Here is a 17,374-nt window from a genome sequence, read left to right as displayed (position 1 = left end):
CTTCTGTGGACTCTGAACTCCACATGGAGTGGTAATCTAGCTAGTTTAGGGTTCTGTGGGGCATGATGAGCATTAATAATAATAATTAATCATACCACTGCCACCAAACTAAGCTAAACAATCTGGTGGGCTTTGCATTTGTCGAGCTATACTACATCTAGGACTGAATTAAGCTCACACTTATACAAACTGGCACACCCTTTAGACCAGGAGTTGGCAAACTACGTACCACGGGCCATGTCTGGCCCATGAGCCCATTTAATTCGGCCCTTGAGCTCCCGCTGGGGAGGGGGTCAGGGGCTTCTCCACGTGTGTGTGCCGCGGCTCCTGGAAGCAGTGGCATGTCCCCCTCCAGCTCCTATGTTTAGGGGCAGCCAGGGGGCGCCACCCCCGCAGCTCCCATTGGCTGGGAACTGCGGCCGATAGGAGCTGCAGGGGTGGCGACTGGACAGGACCAGGGGCGGCTCTATGTATTTTGCCACCCCAAGCAGCGCAGTCAGGTGGCTTTTGGCGGTGCGCCTGCGGGAGGTCCTCTGATAATGTGGATTCGGCGGCATGCCTGTGGGAGGTCCGCTGGTCCCGTGGCTCCAGCATACCCACCGCCGAATTGCCGCCAAATCCGCGGGACCAGCAGAGCTCCCACAGGCATGCCGCCAAAGGCTGCCTGACTGCTGCCCTCGCTGGGACCAGCCGGGCGCCCCCGTGGCTTGCCACCCCAGGCATGCGCTTGGTCCGCTGGTGCCTGGAGCCGCCCCTGGACAGGACAGAGTGCAGAGACGCCTGGCCACGCCTCCATGTAGGAGCTGGAGGAGGGACATGCCGCTGCTTCTGGGAGCTGCTTGAGGTAGGTGCCACCCAAAGCCTATACCCCTGACCTCCTCCCATTCCCCAACACCCTGCCCCAGCCCTGATCCCCCTCCCACCCTCCAAACCCCTCAGTCCCAGCCTGGAGCACCCTCCTGCATCCCAAACCCCTCATCCCTAGCCCCAGCCCAGAACCCACACCCACATCTGAAGCCCTCATCCTTCCCACACCCCAACCCTCAGCCCAAGTCCAGAGCCCCCTCCCACACCCTGAACTCCTCCACCCCAGAGCCTGCATCCCGAGCCAGAGCTCTCACCCCCTCCTGAACCCCAACCCCAATTTCGTGAGCATTCATGTCCCGCCATACAATTTCCATAGCCAGATGTGGCCCTCGGGCCAAAAAGTTTGCCCACCCCCTGCCTTAGACAATAACTGTTGGCAATGGCCCAGTGCATGCTGTAGACAGACTATTTGGCAGACAGAAGCAGAAGCCAACAGGTAACATTATATGTCTTGCACTAACAGAAAGCTTTCAAAGGTAGATTTGCAATATTTTGTGTTTGCCTGATGACTGGAAATCCCTGTCTCTGTAATCTCTCTCTATCTCTGTTTTATCTAATCTAATTAGTTTGTTGGTGATCCTGGTCTAGCTTTTTCTTCCCGTCTTTTTTTTCCCTTCTGACTTCTTCATTTCTTTCTTAGTTCCCAGATTCTGATCCATCCTTTTAATTTTCTGTCTCAATATCCTGCCTGTCTTTGTTTCCTTTGTATATGAGTGTGTCCTCCCGTTTCTCCCTGAGCTCTAATTCTTCCCCCTAGACATTTACCTGTCGGATGAGACACTTCTTAAGCAGTCCTCAAAGAAGAAATGTGCTGTCTTTCTCCTTTCATCACTTGAGTTTTTCCAACAGTGATATTCCTCCCTATCCCTTTCCCCCTCCCACTTCTTAAAAAACGCAGCCAGCTCCTGCTGCGTGTCCTTAAATCCATTCCCTACAGCTTTGCCGGTTTGAAAGCCGGTACCCTGGAAGGGGCCTCCCAGCTTTTGTTGGCAACCCAGCTCCAGTCTGATCGCCACAGATAGCGCTTTGGGGTGAAGGGGTGGGGGAAATCGCTTCTCGTTGAGATTTCAAAACAGAACGTGCCCACCTTGAGAGCTGCGCGCTTGTGTGAGGGCGGACCCGGGCTCTTCATAAACAAATCAACGACTTCTGAATCCCCCCCCCACTTTAAATGGGTTTCCTTTGGCACATACTGCGTCTTTTCCTCTGGCACGGGGGATGGGTTCTGTGCACTTCTCGCTCTGCCTGTCTCTTTTGATGCGATTCCCCGCGGCGTGTTGTGAAATTAAGCAGTTAATCGATCGGTATGGATTTATTTTGTGGTGTGCCCCTCCCTCCCCCCATGACTCGAATCCAGCCCACCTTTCCGCACATGTCAAACAGATGGGATCATTGGGAGATGCCTGGTGCTTGGATCGGGGCGGAGGGAACGGGGCACCCTGGTCTCTCGGCTTTGTACATGTCTCACATTGGAACCGACACGAGCACTCCCGCGCCTGACAAGGGACTTTCTCTTCTCCCCTAGGTGAGGGGTGGGATGAAAAGGAGGAGCAGAGGGAAAGAGGGCGGGCAGATCTGTGATGTCACAGCAAAAGTTACAAGAGGAGGAAAACACAGACATGGTTCAACTTTAAAAATAATAATAAAAAACCTCTTTGGACTGCCAAGAACGGGCGAGTGGTGAGCAATGGAATGAGAGCGAGAGGCTGAGCTGGAGACCTGTGCAGATGCTTGTTGAAACCTTATGAATGGATGCTGAACTGCAATGCCCCAGCTCGTGAGCCCCAATAACAGGCAAGGACAGTGGAGGTGATGCAAGCTCACTTCCCATTTTAAACGGGGGACAAGCCAGCATGTTGTTCTTTCTCGTGCAAGGAGTGCTAGGAAGCCTTCCTTCTGGGAAGGGGGAGGAGCCCTCGAGTCTTCCTTGCACCTGGTTCTCTCGCTCCGCTTGTTGTCTCTGCCCTTCTCCCACCCATCCACTTTCCCCAGCGCCCCGTTCTCGTGGGTTGCATTTTCCTCTGCCCACCTTTCGCCACCAGCGCCCGTTTCCACCACCAAGGGTCAGCTGGGGCGGGGGTGGGGGTTGGGGGAGCAGCCCGGAGGGACCAGAGAGCACGGAGAGTGGGACCAGAGATGGGAGCACGTACAGACCCCCAACCAAGAAGACCCAGAAGACTCTCCTCAGCCCCACTCGCGTACGGATTGCACAATGGTGCCTGCTGCGCTCTGGGAAGCGCATTTTAAGCCTCTCTTGGAGACACCCATTCCACGAAACGAGGTGTTTTATTTCGGGGTGGGCGGACTGGAGGTGGGTTCGTGGAGCTGGTTCGTGTCTAGCAAATGTAAAGAAACCCCCCACGTTAAGAAAGGGACATGCTGTCAAAATAGCTCTCTGGGCGCGACTTCAGCAAAGCAAGGGAGAAGAAGGGGGTTTACATTGCCCAGCAAAGGGAAGTCACGCGGGTTTGCTACCTGTAGCTCTGGGCATAAGTAGCGAAGGTGCGGGCGCCTCTGTGTAACAGGGATGGAGTGTGAGAAATCGCCGGTGTCTAAGAATAACCACACGGCAAAACAGGGAGAAAGGCTCTTTGCCCGTTTACCTCTGTCCCGTGTGAGACCTCCCTATCTGGGTCCTGGTCTGACCCCTGTTCATTTCATGTGCTGTCCCTGTACCTCTGTAGCTGATGCTTTAGCAATGTCTGAGGCACTTCCAGTAAGAGAGAGAGATTCATGCAACCTCAGAACGATGCTTCCCACAGAATAACTACGGCTGAGCTCTTAGCGATACATTATTAATAATAATTAATTATTATGATTATTGTCCGTCCCCCCGCAAGTGCCCATCCCCAATAGCGTACAGACCGCTTTGGCTCCCAAGAGCAAGAGTGAAGAAAACCAGTCGCAAAAAAGGCGTTGCTTAAATGGGACTGAAAAGCGAGATAGACTGGGGGGGGGGGGTGCAAGTGTGGTAATTTGGTGCCTCTGAGCAAGAGTTTGGCCGGATCACTGTAGACTGGGGACGGGAGGGGGGAGGGAAGAGATTATTGATGGGTTGTTATTGATTGTCTGGGCTGAACAAGAGTGAAAAGAAGAGAGGCAGCATCCACCAGTGCCCATGTGAGGAGGTGATGATTTCCAGAAGGGAGGAGGGCACGCGGAGGAGGGAAGGAGGTGGAGTGATGTGCATTGGACATCAATCATCATCATCATTTTCAAATAAAGCAAACAAACAGGGCGAGGGGGGAGCCAGACTTTCTAGATAAGTGCGTCTGATGCGCTGCCCTCTTCTCTTTGCCTTCGCAGGAGCCTACAGGACCCCAAGAAGGGCGCAGATCTCACAGGGACCTCAGAGCCAGACTGTGACTGGCCATCACCTGAAAAGAACGTGGACCATCTACGGGAAGGGAAGAGCCCCCAAAACCAACCCGAGGAATGAGCTGCAAACAGAAGACAAGCCCCGATGATGACAGTTAAGCACTAGCTTGCGTTGCATGCTCCCAACTCCTCTGTGGAGGGGCGGGGGCATTGATCGTGTTTGTAGGTGCCCCTCGGTCACCTCGAGGGTGATCCCAAGACCAAGCCGAGGGCAGCGGGAAGAGAGAACAACGAACGCCTTGCAAAGGGAAGGCGAGGGGAAAGGAGCAGAGACAGGCTCTGCCCGGAAAGATGCTGAAGGGAAGTTTGTGAAGTGAACCTGAGAAGGGATGCGCAAGCCGGAGAGCCATGTGGGAACATGACCAGGCGCTCATTTGCTAGCACCAGCTGTCCCACAAACCAAACCTGAGCGGTGTGTCCTGAGCAGGCAGTGGAAAGGAGAGACCTAGGGAAAGGCAGAGAGCAGAGCAGGGACTCCAGGAGATCAGTGGGCAAGGGCAGAGAGCCACCTGGGTTTGGATCCCAACGGGGAGAGACGATTCCCTGACCCCGCTGGCTGAAGCCCCTGCGCAGGAGCTCAAGCGGCGCCACGTGCATTAATTAAAAGCCCGTGTATGTCTCTCCTTGCCCCGTCCACCTGCCCAGTTGGCTCAAGGTCCTGGGTGCGCAGGAGCATGCTGCTGGCAACACCCCTGCTCCTAGCTACCTGGGTGCTCAGCGCTGTTGACTCTGACCCAGCCTGGAGACACCCCCAGTCGCTGGCGCTGAGGAGGGACCAGAACCAGAGCTCCTTGGAGGGGGAACGATGCTGGCTAGGGACCAAGCTCCGCCGAGCCAGGGCCATCCCGCAGCACCACCCCCGTGCGCTCTACCCGGGCAGAGGCGCGCAAAGCCCGGGCGCACAGCCCCGCGGAGACGGGGCACGCAGCGCAGGCGTCCGGGAGTCTCCCAGCAGCACCAGGTCCACAGGCAAAGCCGGCGCCACCGCCGCGTGGAGCCCCGGGGAAGGCCCGGGGCTGGAGCGGCTCCGGTACCCCAGGAGCGCGGAGCCCAGCGGCGTGGAGGACACGTGGGAAGAGCCTGATGCCTTGCACCAGCGCGCACGCCCCAGGACTAGGCCCCGCCAGCTCTCCCGGCGGCGCAGCGGCTCGGGCTGGGGAGGGCCAAGCTCCCCCCCTCCAGGCGGCCTCTCCGCCCTCTACTTCTCCGGGAGCCGGGAGCAGCTGCTGGTGCGGCCCGAGGTCCTGCCCGAGGTCCCCAGGGGCCAGTTCACCATCGAGGTCTGGGTGAAGCCCGAGGGAGGACAAAGCAACCCGGCCATCGTAGCAGGTGAGGTAACCCTGTGCCAGCGCAGCGCTCTGCTGGGGGAGTGGGGTGCATGCCAGGCTGCGGCCAATGGGGGTCAAACCCCACAGAGTGCACGAGGGAGAGCTGCCTGCTCAGCATACGCTCCCATATACCAATGGGTGCAGGTCCCCAGGGGAAAGGTCTTTCCCGGAGCAATGCTGCATGAGAGGCAAAGCGCCAGCCCCAGACATGGGCTAGAACTAGGCTCCCTTGGATCTGAAACTCCAGCACCTTAGGGAGAAGAGTGGGCCAGATGAATAGACTCCATTTAGGTCCAACTGTAGAGCTGGGCACAGAGTGGCATGATTAATGAATCCATCTCTTCAAACTGGGTGCCCCTGGGCTGCCCCTTGGTAACTTCTCCCCCAGCCGCAAACTGGGCTTGTGCATCCAAAGCATGCAGGTGCTGGGTGGTTTAAGATGTAGCAGGTGAAGAGGCATCCAACTGTGCAAGCCAAGTAATGTCAGTCATAAAATACAATCCTGGCTGTCTGATCCAGAGCCAGCAGAACTTTCCAGCAGAATCCCTCAAAGCTCCTACTGCCTGATACTAAAGGTGCAAAGTTTAGACTTGGTTCAAACTGGCACCTCTGGACCTGATTCCCCATTGCCTTGCACCCTGTGCAAAGTGGCTTTAGATCACCTACCATTCTGATTTGGTAGCACTTTACATCCATTTTACACCAATGTAAATGGCTACACAGGGTGCAGGGCTATGGAGAGCTGGGCCCAACCTTTGTCAGACTCAGAGATTTAGCTCCAGACGGCAACTCTGTGTGGTCTGGGAGTTTTCCTGGAGGAGAACCTTGGGGAAATACATATCTGAGAATTGCTTAACCTGCTGCTGGCACCAGTACTGAATAGAAAACAGCATCTGGGACGGATCAGTGGAGGTATGTCCTTATGGGATAAACACCTGGCAGCTACTAGCTGGATGGTGTGATACCTTGAAACAGGAAACAAGGTTATTAATCTTTCCCATCAAGGAGTCATTGGGAACATGTGGACCTGACATGCCCTCAGGTATCTGAGGTCTGTCCCTAATCTTAAATGATAGATCAACCCAAAAAGTTTGGAGTTCAGATTCAATTCCAGTAAGTGCCAAAAAGGTTGGATGCATCTCTAAACCTTGCAGGAACTATGCAAACCTCTTGGGTCTGCAACATTGGTCGAGAAATCTCGAGTCCCTCAGGAGATTTGGAGACTTCTCACTTCCAGTCAGGCCAGAAATACCGTGAGACAAACCTTCCTCCTGGTGTTCTGGAAATTCCAGATTGAATGGGGGCAGAGAAGAGTAGGGTCACAGGGGAAATGGAAGGATAAAGGTTTGGAAAGTTAATCAAACTGGGTCATTGTGTGGGGTTGTTGTTTTTTTTGAGCCTCTAAGCAGTTTTGGGTGAAGGTTGGGCTCAATTTGTGTTGTAGTCAAACTGGTCTACTTATCCTTATTAAGTTCAGACCAAGTTGACCTCTCTCCCATACTCCTCTGGTCTTATAACTATTGTCATTACTGAAAAAATTACTGCCATTTAGGAACATCTGAAGAATAATATGTACGTGTAGGAAATGAACCTCCCCTAATTTCCACCTTTCTGTGCTGCTGTACTTTGTCTGAGCTGTGGCAGGTGACAGCTTGAGGGTGACACCTCGGGTTAATTGAACCCAGTCACTGGCCATCGCAGAGAGATCCCCTGTGTGAAATACCTGTATGCTGTCTAAATTAAAGATGTGTCTGAAACAATCTCCCCATAGCCCCAAACACCACTCAGCTTTGGTGAAGTTCAGACCAAAATCTAGACCAGATCCAAACTATTATCTAGTTTCTATGTTTCCTTTCATCAACTGGTTCTGGGCTAGGTGAAGCAAGGACAAGTGAAAAGATTCTTTGGGGGTATATCTTGAGTTCATAGGGTTCCTTTAAAAAACCCCACTGCATCCCGCTGCTGTTCTGCAGGTTTGGATGGGGGGTTCCCATTCCTCCCAGTTGAGTTAGCCACAGCTGTTCTCTCACATTCCCAGCCTTACTTGGCAGGGCTCCTGTGTTTAGTTCCCTTGAAGAGAACATAGCAGCAAAGTTCCTCCTGGTATTTGTCCAAGGAATCCCCTGGGAGATCTGGCTGCAGGGAATACGTGCCTGCTGGCCACAGGGTGGCACTATTGCCACACACAAAGGTAGCCAGACCAGTCTGGTTATGACCACAGGAATCGAAGGACAGGGTGAGCTCCCCAGCCTGCACAGGCCTGTGCAGAACTATGTCTTCCCTTGGGGCCTTGCTCGCTGGCGGAGAGAGGTGTTTTGGGGGGAAAGAGAGGAGAAGAGCTTTGCGGCGGGAGCATGGCTGATAAACTTTTAAGGACTCCTTTTTCCACCGGCCATTAGTGAATTTAATGCTGGGGAAAGGTGCTGACCCACCCGCCCTGGAGACGACAAGGCCTTTATTTTGCAACAGAGCAGATGCAGCACAAGTCACAGCAGCTAGGCCAAGCTTCCCTCACCTCGCCCCTGCACCCTGCCTCTGTCCTGCTCTTGAGTGAGCCCTTCTAGCAGGGTAAGGGAGTTCCGTCTCCATGGCGCAATGTATTCTGGGCCTCTCTGCTGAGGCTGCCAACAAAGGGTCTGATGCGCTGATAACGTTTGTAATATAGACACTTGGCCACTATGAACAAGGCCACCAAATCCTTTCTTAGAGGCTACGAAACAGCTGTGAGATGGTGCTGGGCTTGGCTGAGGCGGATCAGGAGATCAGAACTTGGAATGAAAACATGAGAGCTGGCTCTGTGTGGCGGAGGCTCACAGACCTGCTTAGAGAAGGAACCACTCTCTGAGGCCAGGGTGGTGCTGTCTGCTGTGGGTGGGGTTGGTATTAGATTTGTGTCTGGCCTGCAGAGGTGGGAATGGCAGCCAAAGGTGTCTGGCCAAAGGTGGGAATAGCAGCGAAAGAGTTTATAGGTTGATGGGGTTCAGTTATGGGTGTGTAGAAGATTTTTCTGCTTCTTCTCTTCCTGTTTGATCTTGCGGGTGTTCATCCCCTCCCTGCAGCCCACTGTGAGCATTTATGGATGGTCTCCCTCGTCTGCCCTAATGCTCTTCCGTAACCCCACCTTAGCTCAGAAGGCTTCCCTCCACCAACGGAAACGCCACTTAACCTCAAGGAAAAGCAGCTGGAATGTCTTTTTTTCCACTAGTCTGGCAAGCGCTTGCCATAGCAGCAGGAGCTCCCTGCCGTCTCCGAAGAGGCGGCTGCATCTTTGCAGCGGTAGCAGCCGCAGGCGCTGGGTGAGAGGCGAGGAGGGGAAAAGAGATGAGCAGCACAAAAGAAAACAGAAACATGGTGTTAATTGTGCTGCCTGCCGGCCCTCTGAGGGGTTCCATGCCCTCCCCACTGTGTTTGCAGCAGGTTGAGGCTGGCAGAGTGCTCCGCAGATGCCCTGCTGGTGTAGCTGTGTGGATCTGGCTCTCTGGCCTGCAGGTGTCGAGTTTGGCCTGCCTGGCTAGCCAGATTTTCAAGGGGCCGGGCCCGTTGTTACGCAGAGAGGAGAGAGCTGTCCATGACCGCTGGCACCGACGTTAATAACTAGCTCCAGGGTTCCAGGCCTTGAGTCAGCTGAACACTACTCTCCCTTTCCACCCCAGTTCCGAGTCACTGTCTGATTGGCTCTCTCTGTCCACAGCTGGCAGCTCTGTCTGCATGTTGGAGGAGCAGTTTCCTGGGCACAGGTGGCACTACCAGTGCTTTCATGCATGTTGAGCTTATGCCAGTTTTAGTCTCTTCAGTGTTTCCTCCCCACCCCGTTCAGTGCAGGAGCCTGAGGACGGGACTGTCATAGTGTCCCGGGGTGCCTGTGGTGTTGTCAGGGGTTCTCCCTACCTGAAGATGTTATAGGCAGTAGTGGAGGAAGATAACAGAACTGGATCTCTCACATTGTTGCTGTTACCTGCTAAGCGAGGTCACGCGGGCTTAGTCATCCTAGGCCTGAACCTCCCTGTAGCTCAGTCCTTCTGGCATCTCCATGCCCTCAGAATTCTTCCCTCTTAGCTGGTTCTGTTGCACTTGGGATTGTTCCTTTGTCGGTGATTCCTGGGCTTTGGCTTCCCTGTGATTCCCTCCATGCATCCTGCCAGCATGGTCCACCTGGGCTGAGTCATTACTCCATTGCTACCCCTCTTGCTTTGCTAGCAGTCTGTGTTAGGGAGTAGCAGGCTGTGCCTCTTCATGGCCCAGGGGATTGGTTTCCCATGACCTGTGCATTTTCTCAACTCCTCCCCTTCTCCTGCAGGAGGCATCACAGTGCAGGGGACAGGGCACCACTGTGTGGCTTAAGGAAAGTAATTTGCCCAGTCTGTGCCTCAGTTTCCCCATCTGTAAACATGGAATAATAAGGCTCAGCCCCTTTGTAAAGCATGCTGAGATCCAGAGATGAATGGTTATAATTTATATTATTACTTGGTTTTCTTTTCTTTCTTTTCTTTCACCCCTCCCACTCACCACTCCTTTGGCTTCTATCCACATTCTCCGTCACCCACCTCGCCCTCATTCTGCTTCCACAACACACGTCAAGCCCCTTCTGTGGCCCCCTTCAAACTTCTCCTCTCCCTCTTTCCACCTTCTAATCCCCCCTCTGCCCACTCTCTTCCACCTTGCGGCTCCCTGCTAAAGTTGCCCTACTCCCAGGGGTGAAAGTAACTTAATGGACTTAGCAGTATGACTGAGTCCTGTGCAGGGGCATGGCCTCAACCAGAAGGGGTGGGGCCTTTCATGATTTAAAGGCCCTGGAGCTAGCAGCTGCAGAGGCGGCTGGGAGCCCCGGGGCTCAGGGCGAATTAAAGGGCCCAGGGCTACGGTCCCCGCGGAGCTCCGGGCCCTTTAAATCACCCCAGGAGCCCTGCCGCTGCTCCCCTGGGGTGGCAGGGCTCCGGCTGTGATTTAAAGGGCCCCCGGGCTCCCCCCAGTGGCAGGAGCACCGGGCCCTTTAAATCCCAGCCCGAGCCTGGCTGCAGGAGCCCCAGGGCTCTGGCAGCAATTTAAAGGGCCAGAGGCTCCGGCCACTGTGGGGAGCCCTGGGCCCTTTAAAGCACCGCCAGAGCTCTGGCAGTGGGGCTCGGGCAGCGCTTTAAAGGGCCCAGGGCTCCCCACAGGGGCCAGAGCTCCGGGCCCTTTAAATCCCCACCTGAGCCCGGCTGCCGGAGCTCCAGCGATGATTTAAAGGGCCCGGGGCTCCCCGCAGCGGCTGGAGTCCTGGGCCCTTTAAATCACCTCTGGAGAAGCCGGTCCAGTCCGGCACGGCATACTGGCTCTTGCCGGTGTGCCGTACCGTACCGTACCGGCTTACTTCCAGCTCTGCCTGCTCCCCTACATCTTTGCTCCATGCTGCCACCACTCACTCATGGCTGGGTGGGGGGCGGGGGGAAAGCACTTGCTGGACCCCTGACAGGGGATGGTCCAAATCAGTGTTCACTGCCAGCACAGATGTGTGGAAGGTCTAGCCCACTCTCACTTGCTGCTCTGATCCGGTTTCTTTCACCAGGCATCACTCAACATCCTGCCTAGTGCCTCTCCACTGTCCCCATGAACACTTCTCCCAATCACCCTTCCTCTGCTCAGGTGTTTGCTACATTCTAACTTTGCAGCTGGAAAAGACTCCACCATCGCATTTGAATTCTGGTGCCTCATCCTTCCCTGATCCTCCTGAAACCCAGTACCTCCGCCAGCTCTCCCTGCCTTACCCAATCCTCTGTGCTCCCTAACTAACCTCCCAGCTACAGCCACCTTTCATTAGCAAGTGCTATTCTTTGCCGTCGAGGCATTCAGACTTTCCTCCTATCCAGAGTACCTTTCTCTGGGAGTTGAAGATGCCTTGTTCCTCGCATCTGAGTATGGATCCTGCTCTCTCCCCATTGCTGCTCTTGAGACTATTGATTATTCTCTCCCTCTTTTGCAGCATCCCCAGTACTCTGCTCTCTTGGCTGGGCTCTATTTTCCTGCCTTCCTAGGGCATTACTACTTCACCTCGTCCCTTCCACTGTGGAATGGCCCAATACACATGCCTTGTCCTAGTTCCTGTCTCCTCTGGGACACCTCTAGCATTATCCCGGATTATCAGTTATGCGAATAGCAGCTTCTGTTCTCTGTTCCCCTTTTCTCCCTTCTCTTCTTGTCTCAGTTCTTGAAAACACCACAACAGGCAGCTGCTGTGGATTATTTTCTAAGATGTAATTCTCCATGTCATCGCCTCCAAAACTTGGGTCAGAATTCCTCTTTAACTTGGCCCTGCCTTTGCTGAAATCTTTGAAGGTCAGGTGAAAGGGCAGAGCTGCTGGCCTGGATTATCAAAAGGTATTATAGGTCGGGATTGAAGTGCAGTGGTGGCGTGCCTGGATTTAGCATGGCAGCAGGTGACCTGTACATGCAAGGAACATCCATGCTGATGTCCTATATGAGATGTACTAGCAGCCTTTGGCATAGCTGATCACAAAGCTGGCTTGTTTATGAGACCTGGCAGGAATGAGTGGGTCTGCTTAACCTGGGTCTGCTTGTTTTCCTTGGACATATTCCAAAGGGTCAGGATGAGTGGCTCCTCCTCCTCCTTCACATCTCTTTGCACAGGCCTCCCTGAAATAGAGAAGACCTCAGACCGCCCAGCTACAACTTCCCTAGGGAACACAAGCAAGAGGAAAACCGTGACGGCTGTGGAGGGATAGAAAGTATGAGCTTTCCAGATCACTGTTGCTCCTTCGTTTGTGCACATAATGCCTAGATACCATGGTGATGGCCAGGTCGGATATGCAATAGGCAGAAAGACAGGACTGGAATGGCAGAGGGTGCTGTGAACCTGAGATATATTGGTCTGTGTGTAGAGAAGCTTGCACAATTTTGGTTGTACGTAAGTCTCAGGCCAGGTCTACAAACCAGTTTAGTTGAGCCAATGCATCCCTGCGTGTGGACCCTCTTAAATCAGTTTAAACCTGGCTTGTATTGATTTGGCCTGCACTTGCAAATTACAGGTAATTGACAGGTGAAAGGGAAATTGATACAAGCCAGATTTAAGGCAATATAAGCATATCAACACAGGTTTACGCCAGTTTAACTAAGGGTTTGTCAACACACAAACCACTATGGTGGCACCACTGCAGCTGAGCCGCTGTAGTGCTTCAGTGAAGATGCTACCTCCCATTGGCGTAGGTAATCCACCTTCCCAAGAGGCCACAGCTAGGTTGACGGGAGAATTCTCCTTTTGACCTAGCGCTGTCTACACCCGGGGTTAGGTTGGTTTAACTGAGTTGCTCAGGGAGTTATACTGCCCTAGTTTCTTAGCATAGACCAGGCCTTGTTCTGTTTCTAAACCGATTTACATTAATCCAGGGCAATGTCTGTGTGTAAACAAGACCTTAGCAAAAAGGGAGCCACTCTGTAGAACAGGAGCAGAGAGAGATGCGTTGAGGCAGGAGACTGAGAAGTGCCCCAGGTGTAGACAGAGGGCAAACTCAGGAGTGGTATTGGAGCATAGGGCATCTTGGAGTTGTGACAAGAGGAAAGGGTGCGCGTGTGAAAGGCATGTATATAACGTACACTTAGCAGGGTCTGACGTCTCTGCATGGGAGCCACCACATCTGGCAATGTGTCTCAGTGGTGAACCGTAGGGCAAGGGGCTCTAGAGGCCGGGAGGGTAGTGGTGCTGAAGAGTTATCATGAACTCTCCATTCAAGACGGGATCCCCAGACAGGGGTTGGAGGGCTCAGTTGCTTTTCTGTTTGCTGGGTTTTCTAGACAATTTGAATTCCATTTTGCTGCCATGAGCTGTTGGTCTTAGGTGAGGGCCAAGATTTTTAAAAGGGAGCCGTGATTCTCGGTGCCTCAGATTTCATGTGCCCAATTAGAGACCCTTGAAAAGGGGTCTGAGGCAGAGCACCCGCCCTCTCGAAAGGTATTTCAAACTGGCCACCCACACGTTGATGCCCTCCGAGGCCCCAGTCACTTTGGAAAATCTCAGCCAAACTTGTCCACATGAGAAAGTGGCACAGGCTTAATTTTAAGGTGTGATTTTTAAATAAAACGATTTAGTTAAATTGGTGCAAAAGGGCTGTGTGGACACACTGATGCCAGCGTAAACCAGTCTAATTACAGTTTAGCTCAAGTCAGGTAACACTCTCATACTCTGATGATGGGCAGCAATGTAAAACCCTAAATTAGACAGACAAGGACTTGGTTAAGCCAAACTGGCATTGGCCTGATTTATACAGAACTGAATGTGTCCACACAGGGCTTTGCACCGCTTTGGCTAAATCTCTTTAAACACTGATTGAAGGCCCTGTCTGCAGGAGAAAGTTGCACCGGTTTAACTTAAGCTGGTTTTGAAACACGGAGGGTAACATTTACAAAATGCCGAAGAGCCAGCTATTTGAAGGTATTTAGGCTCCTAGCTGGATTTTCGCAGGCATCTATTGATTTCAATGGGTGTTAGGAGCCGAGAGGCTTTTGAAAATTTCATTAGGCATGTACAAACCTTTAAAGTCTGGCCTTGAGTGACTTAGGAGCCCAAGGCCCATTTCCAAAAGTGATGTACATCCTTACGAGGCTGTCTCAATGACAGCCAATGGGATTTAGGTGCATTGGTCACGTAGGCACTTTTGAAAATTACCCCCCTCCCCAAATGCATGTAAGGGTAGGTGCAAAGAGACCTGAGGCCAAACCCACCACTAGTGCAAACCCACTGAAAATGAATTATACCTGGGAAAAATATGGGAGACTTGGAGACTCACCTGCCCTGCCTGGCTGGCTGTCCTCTAGCTGGGCTGAGGTGCATTGCTGCGGCATATAGGTGGCTTGCATCACACCTGTCTGTGCTGTACCAGGTCTGGAGAGGGGGAATGAGTCCTTCCTTTCTCTCTCTGATCCTTGCCCACCCATGCTGAGTGCATGACTGAGAAGAAAACTAGAGCGTAAAGGAAAGCTATAAATCTGTCTAGAAGCTGTTAGGGAAGCAATTCCTGGAGGAGTCTATTTTGCTTGGGGTTGCCGTGTTCTAATTCTTAAAAGCTTTGGCCTGCAGATAAAAAGCTTAGCATCTAATCCCATCCCAGAGGAACACTGTACGGAGAGCTGCTCAAAAACACCTCGCTCGCCTCAGACTCGTGCTCTCGCCTCTCACGCTTTCTCCTTCCCTCCCTTCTCCCTTTGCTTACTCTCCGTCCTGTTCTCCCATCCATCTCTCCCCTCCCCTAGCTGTCCCTCCACCTGCTAATTGCTTCTGCAGACAGCAGTGGCACCCGGCAGAGCACCCGGCGGCCTGTTCTCTTGTCTCAGATCAGGTTCATTTACGCTTGTGTTTTCAATCTGGCCAAGATTCCCCTTCCCTGCCCCTTCCCCCTACAGAAAAACAGATGACATGTGTTTTGAGTTATTGCTTCTGGTGTTGCTCTCCTGACTGCGCCGCTGCTTTAGATACCTCCTCCCTACCCGGAGAGACAGCAATGCTTTCTGGGTCAGCTAAGGGCTTGGGAACATGGGTGGCACACGAATTGCATGTTTGAGGAAGCTAGCCCCCAGCTTTGCCCCTTCTGCCCCCTTTCCCTGCTGGAGCCCCATGCTCCCCACCGTGGCGGGAGGAGCCCAGCCCTAGCTGCCCCGAGTCCCAGCCTGCCAGCCCATCCACCCTAGCTCCAGCCCCGGTCCCCACCAGCTTCGGGGGAGAGGTTGAGTGAAGGCGGGAAGAGGAGCATCATGGGCAGGGCCGCGGAGCATGGATGGGGCCATGCCTGGCTGTTTGGGGAGGCTTAGCGTCCCCTGGCCTATGATACGCACCACCCATGCCTGGGAAGTGCCAGAGGATTCCACTGGTGGAAGGTTCTCTAGCCAACCTGGTGGCATGGATTCCCGCAGCATATCTGGCCAGTGACAGCTATGAATTTCAAGGAAATGCAGAGCGTCCTTAGGCCATTGCTTTAGTGTGCCAGCTAGGCGGTGTCTCCAGGGAAGCGCCAGCCAGGCCAGCTGTGGTGAGCAGTGCAAGATTCTAGCCCACAGTGCTCTGTCAACAAAAGTTATGACTCTAGTGGCAGCAGCTCTGTGACAGTGCAGTGTGGGCGCTTGCACTTGTTCAGGGCCTTGTGTCAAGCAAGCATAGCGCATGGCCCTTGGAAGCACGCTCCAAGGGCACGGGTCACGCACGGGTGGCTGGGGAGTGGAAAGAGCATGTGTAGGCCTCGAGAAAGGGCTTGCATTAGCCATGAGCTCACCCACCCTCCTGCAGCTGGGCAGGAGGAGGAGAAATCCCCAGAGGGTTGCTGTGGAATGGCTGCAGCCTCAGGACAGGGCACCAGGACATGGAGCCCTCTGGTTCCCATAGCAGGCCCCAGAGCATCCTTTAGCTCAGCAGCAGAGTGAGGTTTTAAGAGGTTCTGCCAGATCCACCAGATCCTCCTCCCCATGCCTCTGAACCTGTGGGGCACAGCAGCAGGAGTCCCAGCTCTCCTGTCTCATGGCCTGGATGCTTTCCCGTCACAGTCTCTCGTGTCCCTTGCTTTACATTTTATGAGTCCCTTCTCTGCTCTCTCCTGCCCCCTGCAGGTGTGTTTGACAATTGCTCCCACACGGCCAGCGACAAGGGCTGGGCGCTGGGTATACGCACGCTGCAGCGCTCAGGGAGGAAGGATGCCCGCTTCTTCTTCTCGCTCAGGACAGACCGGATGAGGAGGGCCACCGTGGTGTCTGGCTACCGCCGCTATCAGCTCAACACCTGGACTCACGTGGCCGCCACATACGATGGGCAGTGGATGATGCTCTACCTGGATGGGGTACGGGTGGGCAACAGTGACTGGCAGACTGGTGCCCTTCATAGTCCCTTCATGGCCTCATGCCGCAGCTTGATTCTGGGAGGGGACAGCTCCGAGGATGGGCACAACTTCCGTGGGCACCTGGCGTCGCTGGCACTCTGGAGCGTGGCTCTGCCCCAGGCCAGGCTGCAGCGTGGCTTCTTACAGAAGAGCGAGGGTACGGAAGCTGCCATGGTGCTTGGGGCCGGCTTTACCCGCCTGGAGGAGCAGTGGGTGGCCTTCAAGGATGGAGGTTACCCGCTGCTCGAGTCCCTCCATGTGCCAGAGCCTGAGCTGCTGTCTCCACTGGCGCCCCCTGCCTGCGGGCAAACAGCCTGCGACAACGTGGAGCTGATCTCCCACTACAACGGGCACTGGCCACTGCGCAGCGAGAAGGTGGTGCGGTATCGGGTGGTCAACATCCACGATGACCAGGGGCTCCACCCCACCGTCAGCCGGGAGCAGGTGGCACGCCAGCACCAGGCCCTGAGCGAGGCCTTCACCCGCTACAACATCAGCTGGCAACTGAGTCTGCACGAGGTGCACAACTCCTCCCTGCGCCACCGCACCATCCTGGTCAACTGCGAGCCCAGCAAGATCGGCAATGACCACTGCGACCCCGAATGTGAGCACCCGCTGACCGGCTACGACGGGGGCGACTGCCGCCTGCAGGGGCGCTGCTACTCCTGGAAGAGACGGGATGGAGTCTGCCACATGGAGTGCAACAACATGCTGGACGACTTCGACGACGGGGACTGCTGCGACCCCGAGGTGGCTGATGTCCGGAGGACCTGCTTCGACCCAGACTCGCCCCAACGGTAGGCAAGAGCATGGGGAGGCTCATGGGCGGTATAGGCTCCCACCCAGCTCTACCAGGGCACCTGTGTGCAGGCAAGGCAATACCTCTGCTGGTGCACTGTTAGGCTCCCCATACACACGGCTCTGCCAGCGCACCTCTCTCCAGACCACCAA

General features: G+C 54.4%; 1 protein-coding gene across 1 annotated transcript in view; it reads left to right on the top strand.

Moving 5' to 3' along the window:
- Nucleotides 1-4,689: 4,689 nt before the first annotated feature.
- Nucleotides 4,690-17,374, top strand: part of PAPPA2 (pappalysin 2) — a 186,200-nt gene continuing 173,515 nt past the window's right edge. Inside the window, exons 1-2 of the mRNA XM_045027914.1 lie at nucleotides 4,690-5,574; nucleotides 16,158-17,220. Of these exons, the coding sequence (XP_044883849.1) occupies nucleotides 4,860-5,574; nucleotides 16,158-17,220 (1,778 nt within the window). The 5' untranslated portion in view covers nucleotides 4,690-4,859. The remainder of the gene's footprint in view (nucleotides 5,575-16,157; nucleotides 17,221-17,374) is intronic.

This window comes from Mauremys mutica, chromosome 8 (assembly GCF_020497125.1).
Source record: "Mauremys mutica isolate MM-2020 ecotype Southern chromosome 8, ASM2049712v1, whole genome shotgun sequence".
In the NCBI taxonomy this organism is placed as follows: Eukaryota; Metazoa; Chordata; order Testudines; family Geoemydidae; genus Mauremys; species Mauremys mutica.
This window is presented reverse-complemented; position numbering and strand designations above follow the sequence as displayed.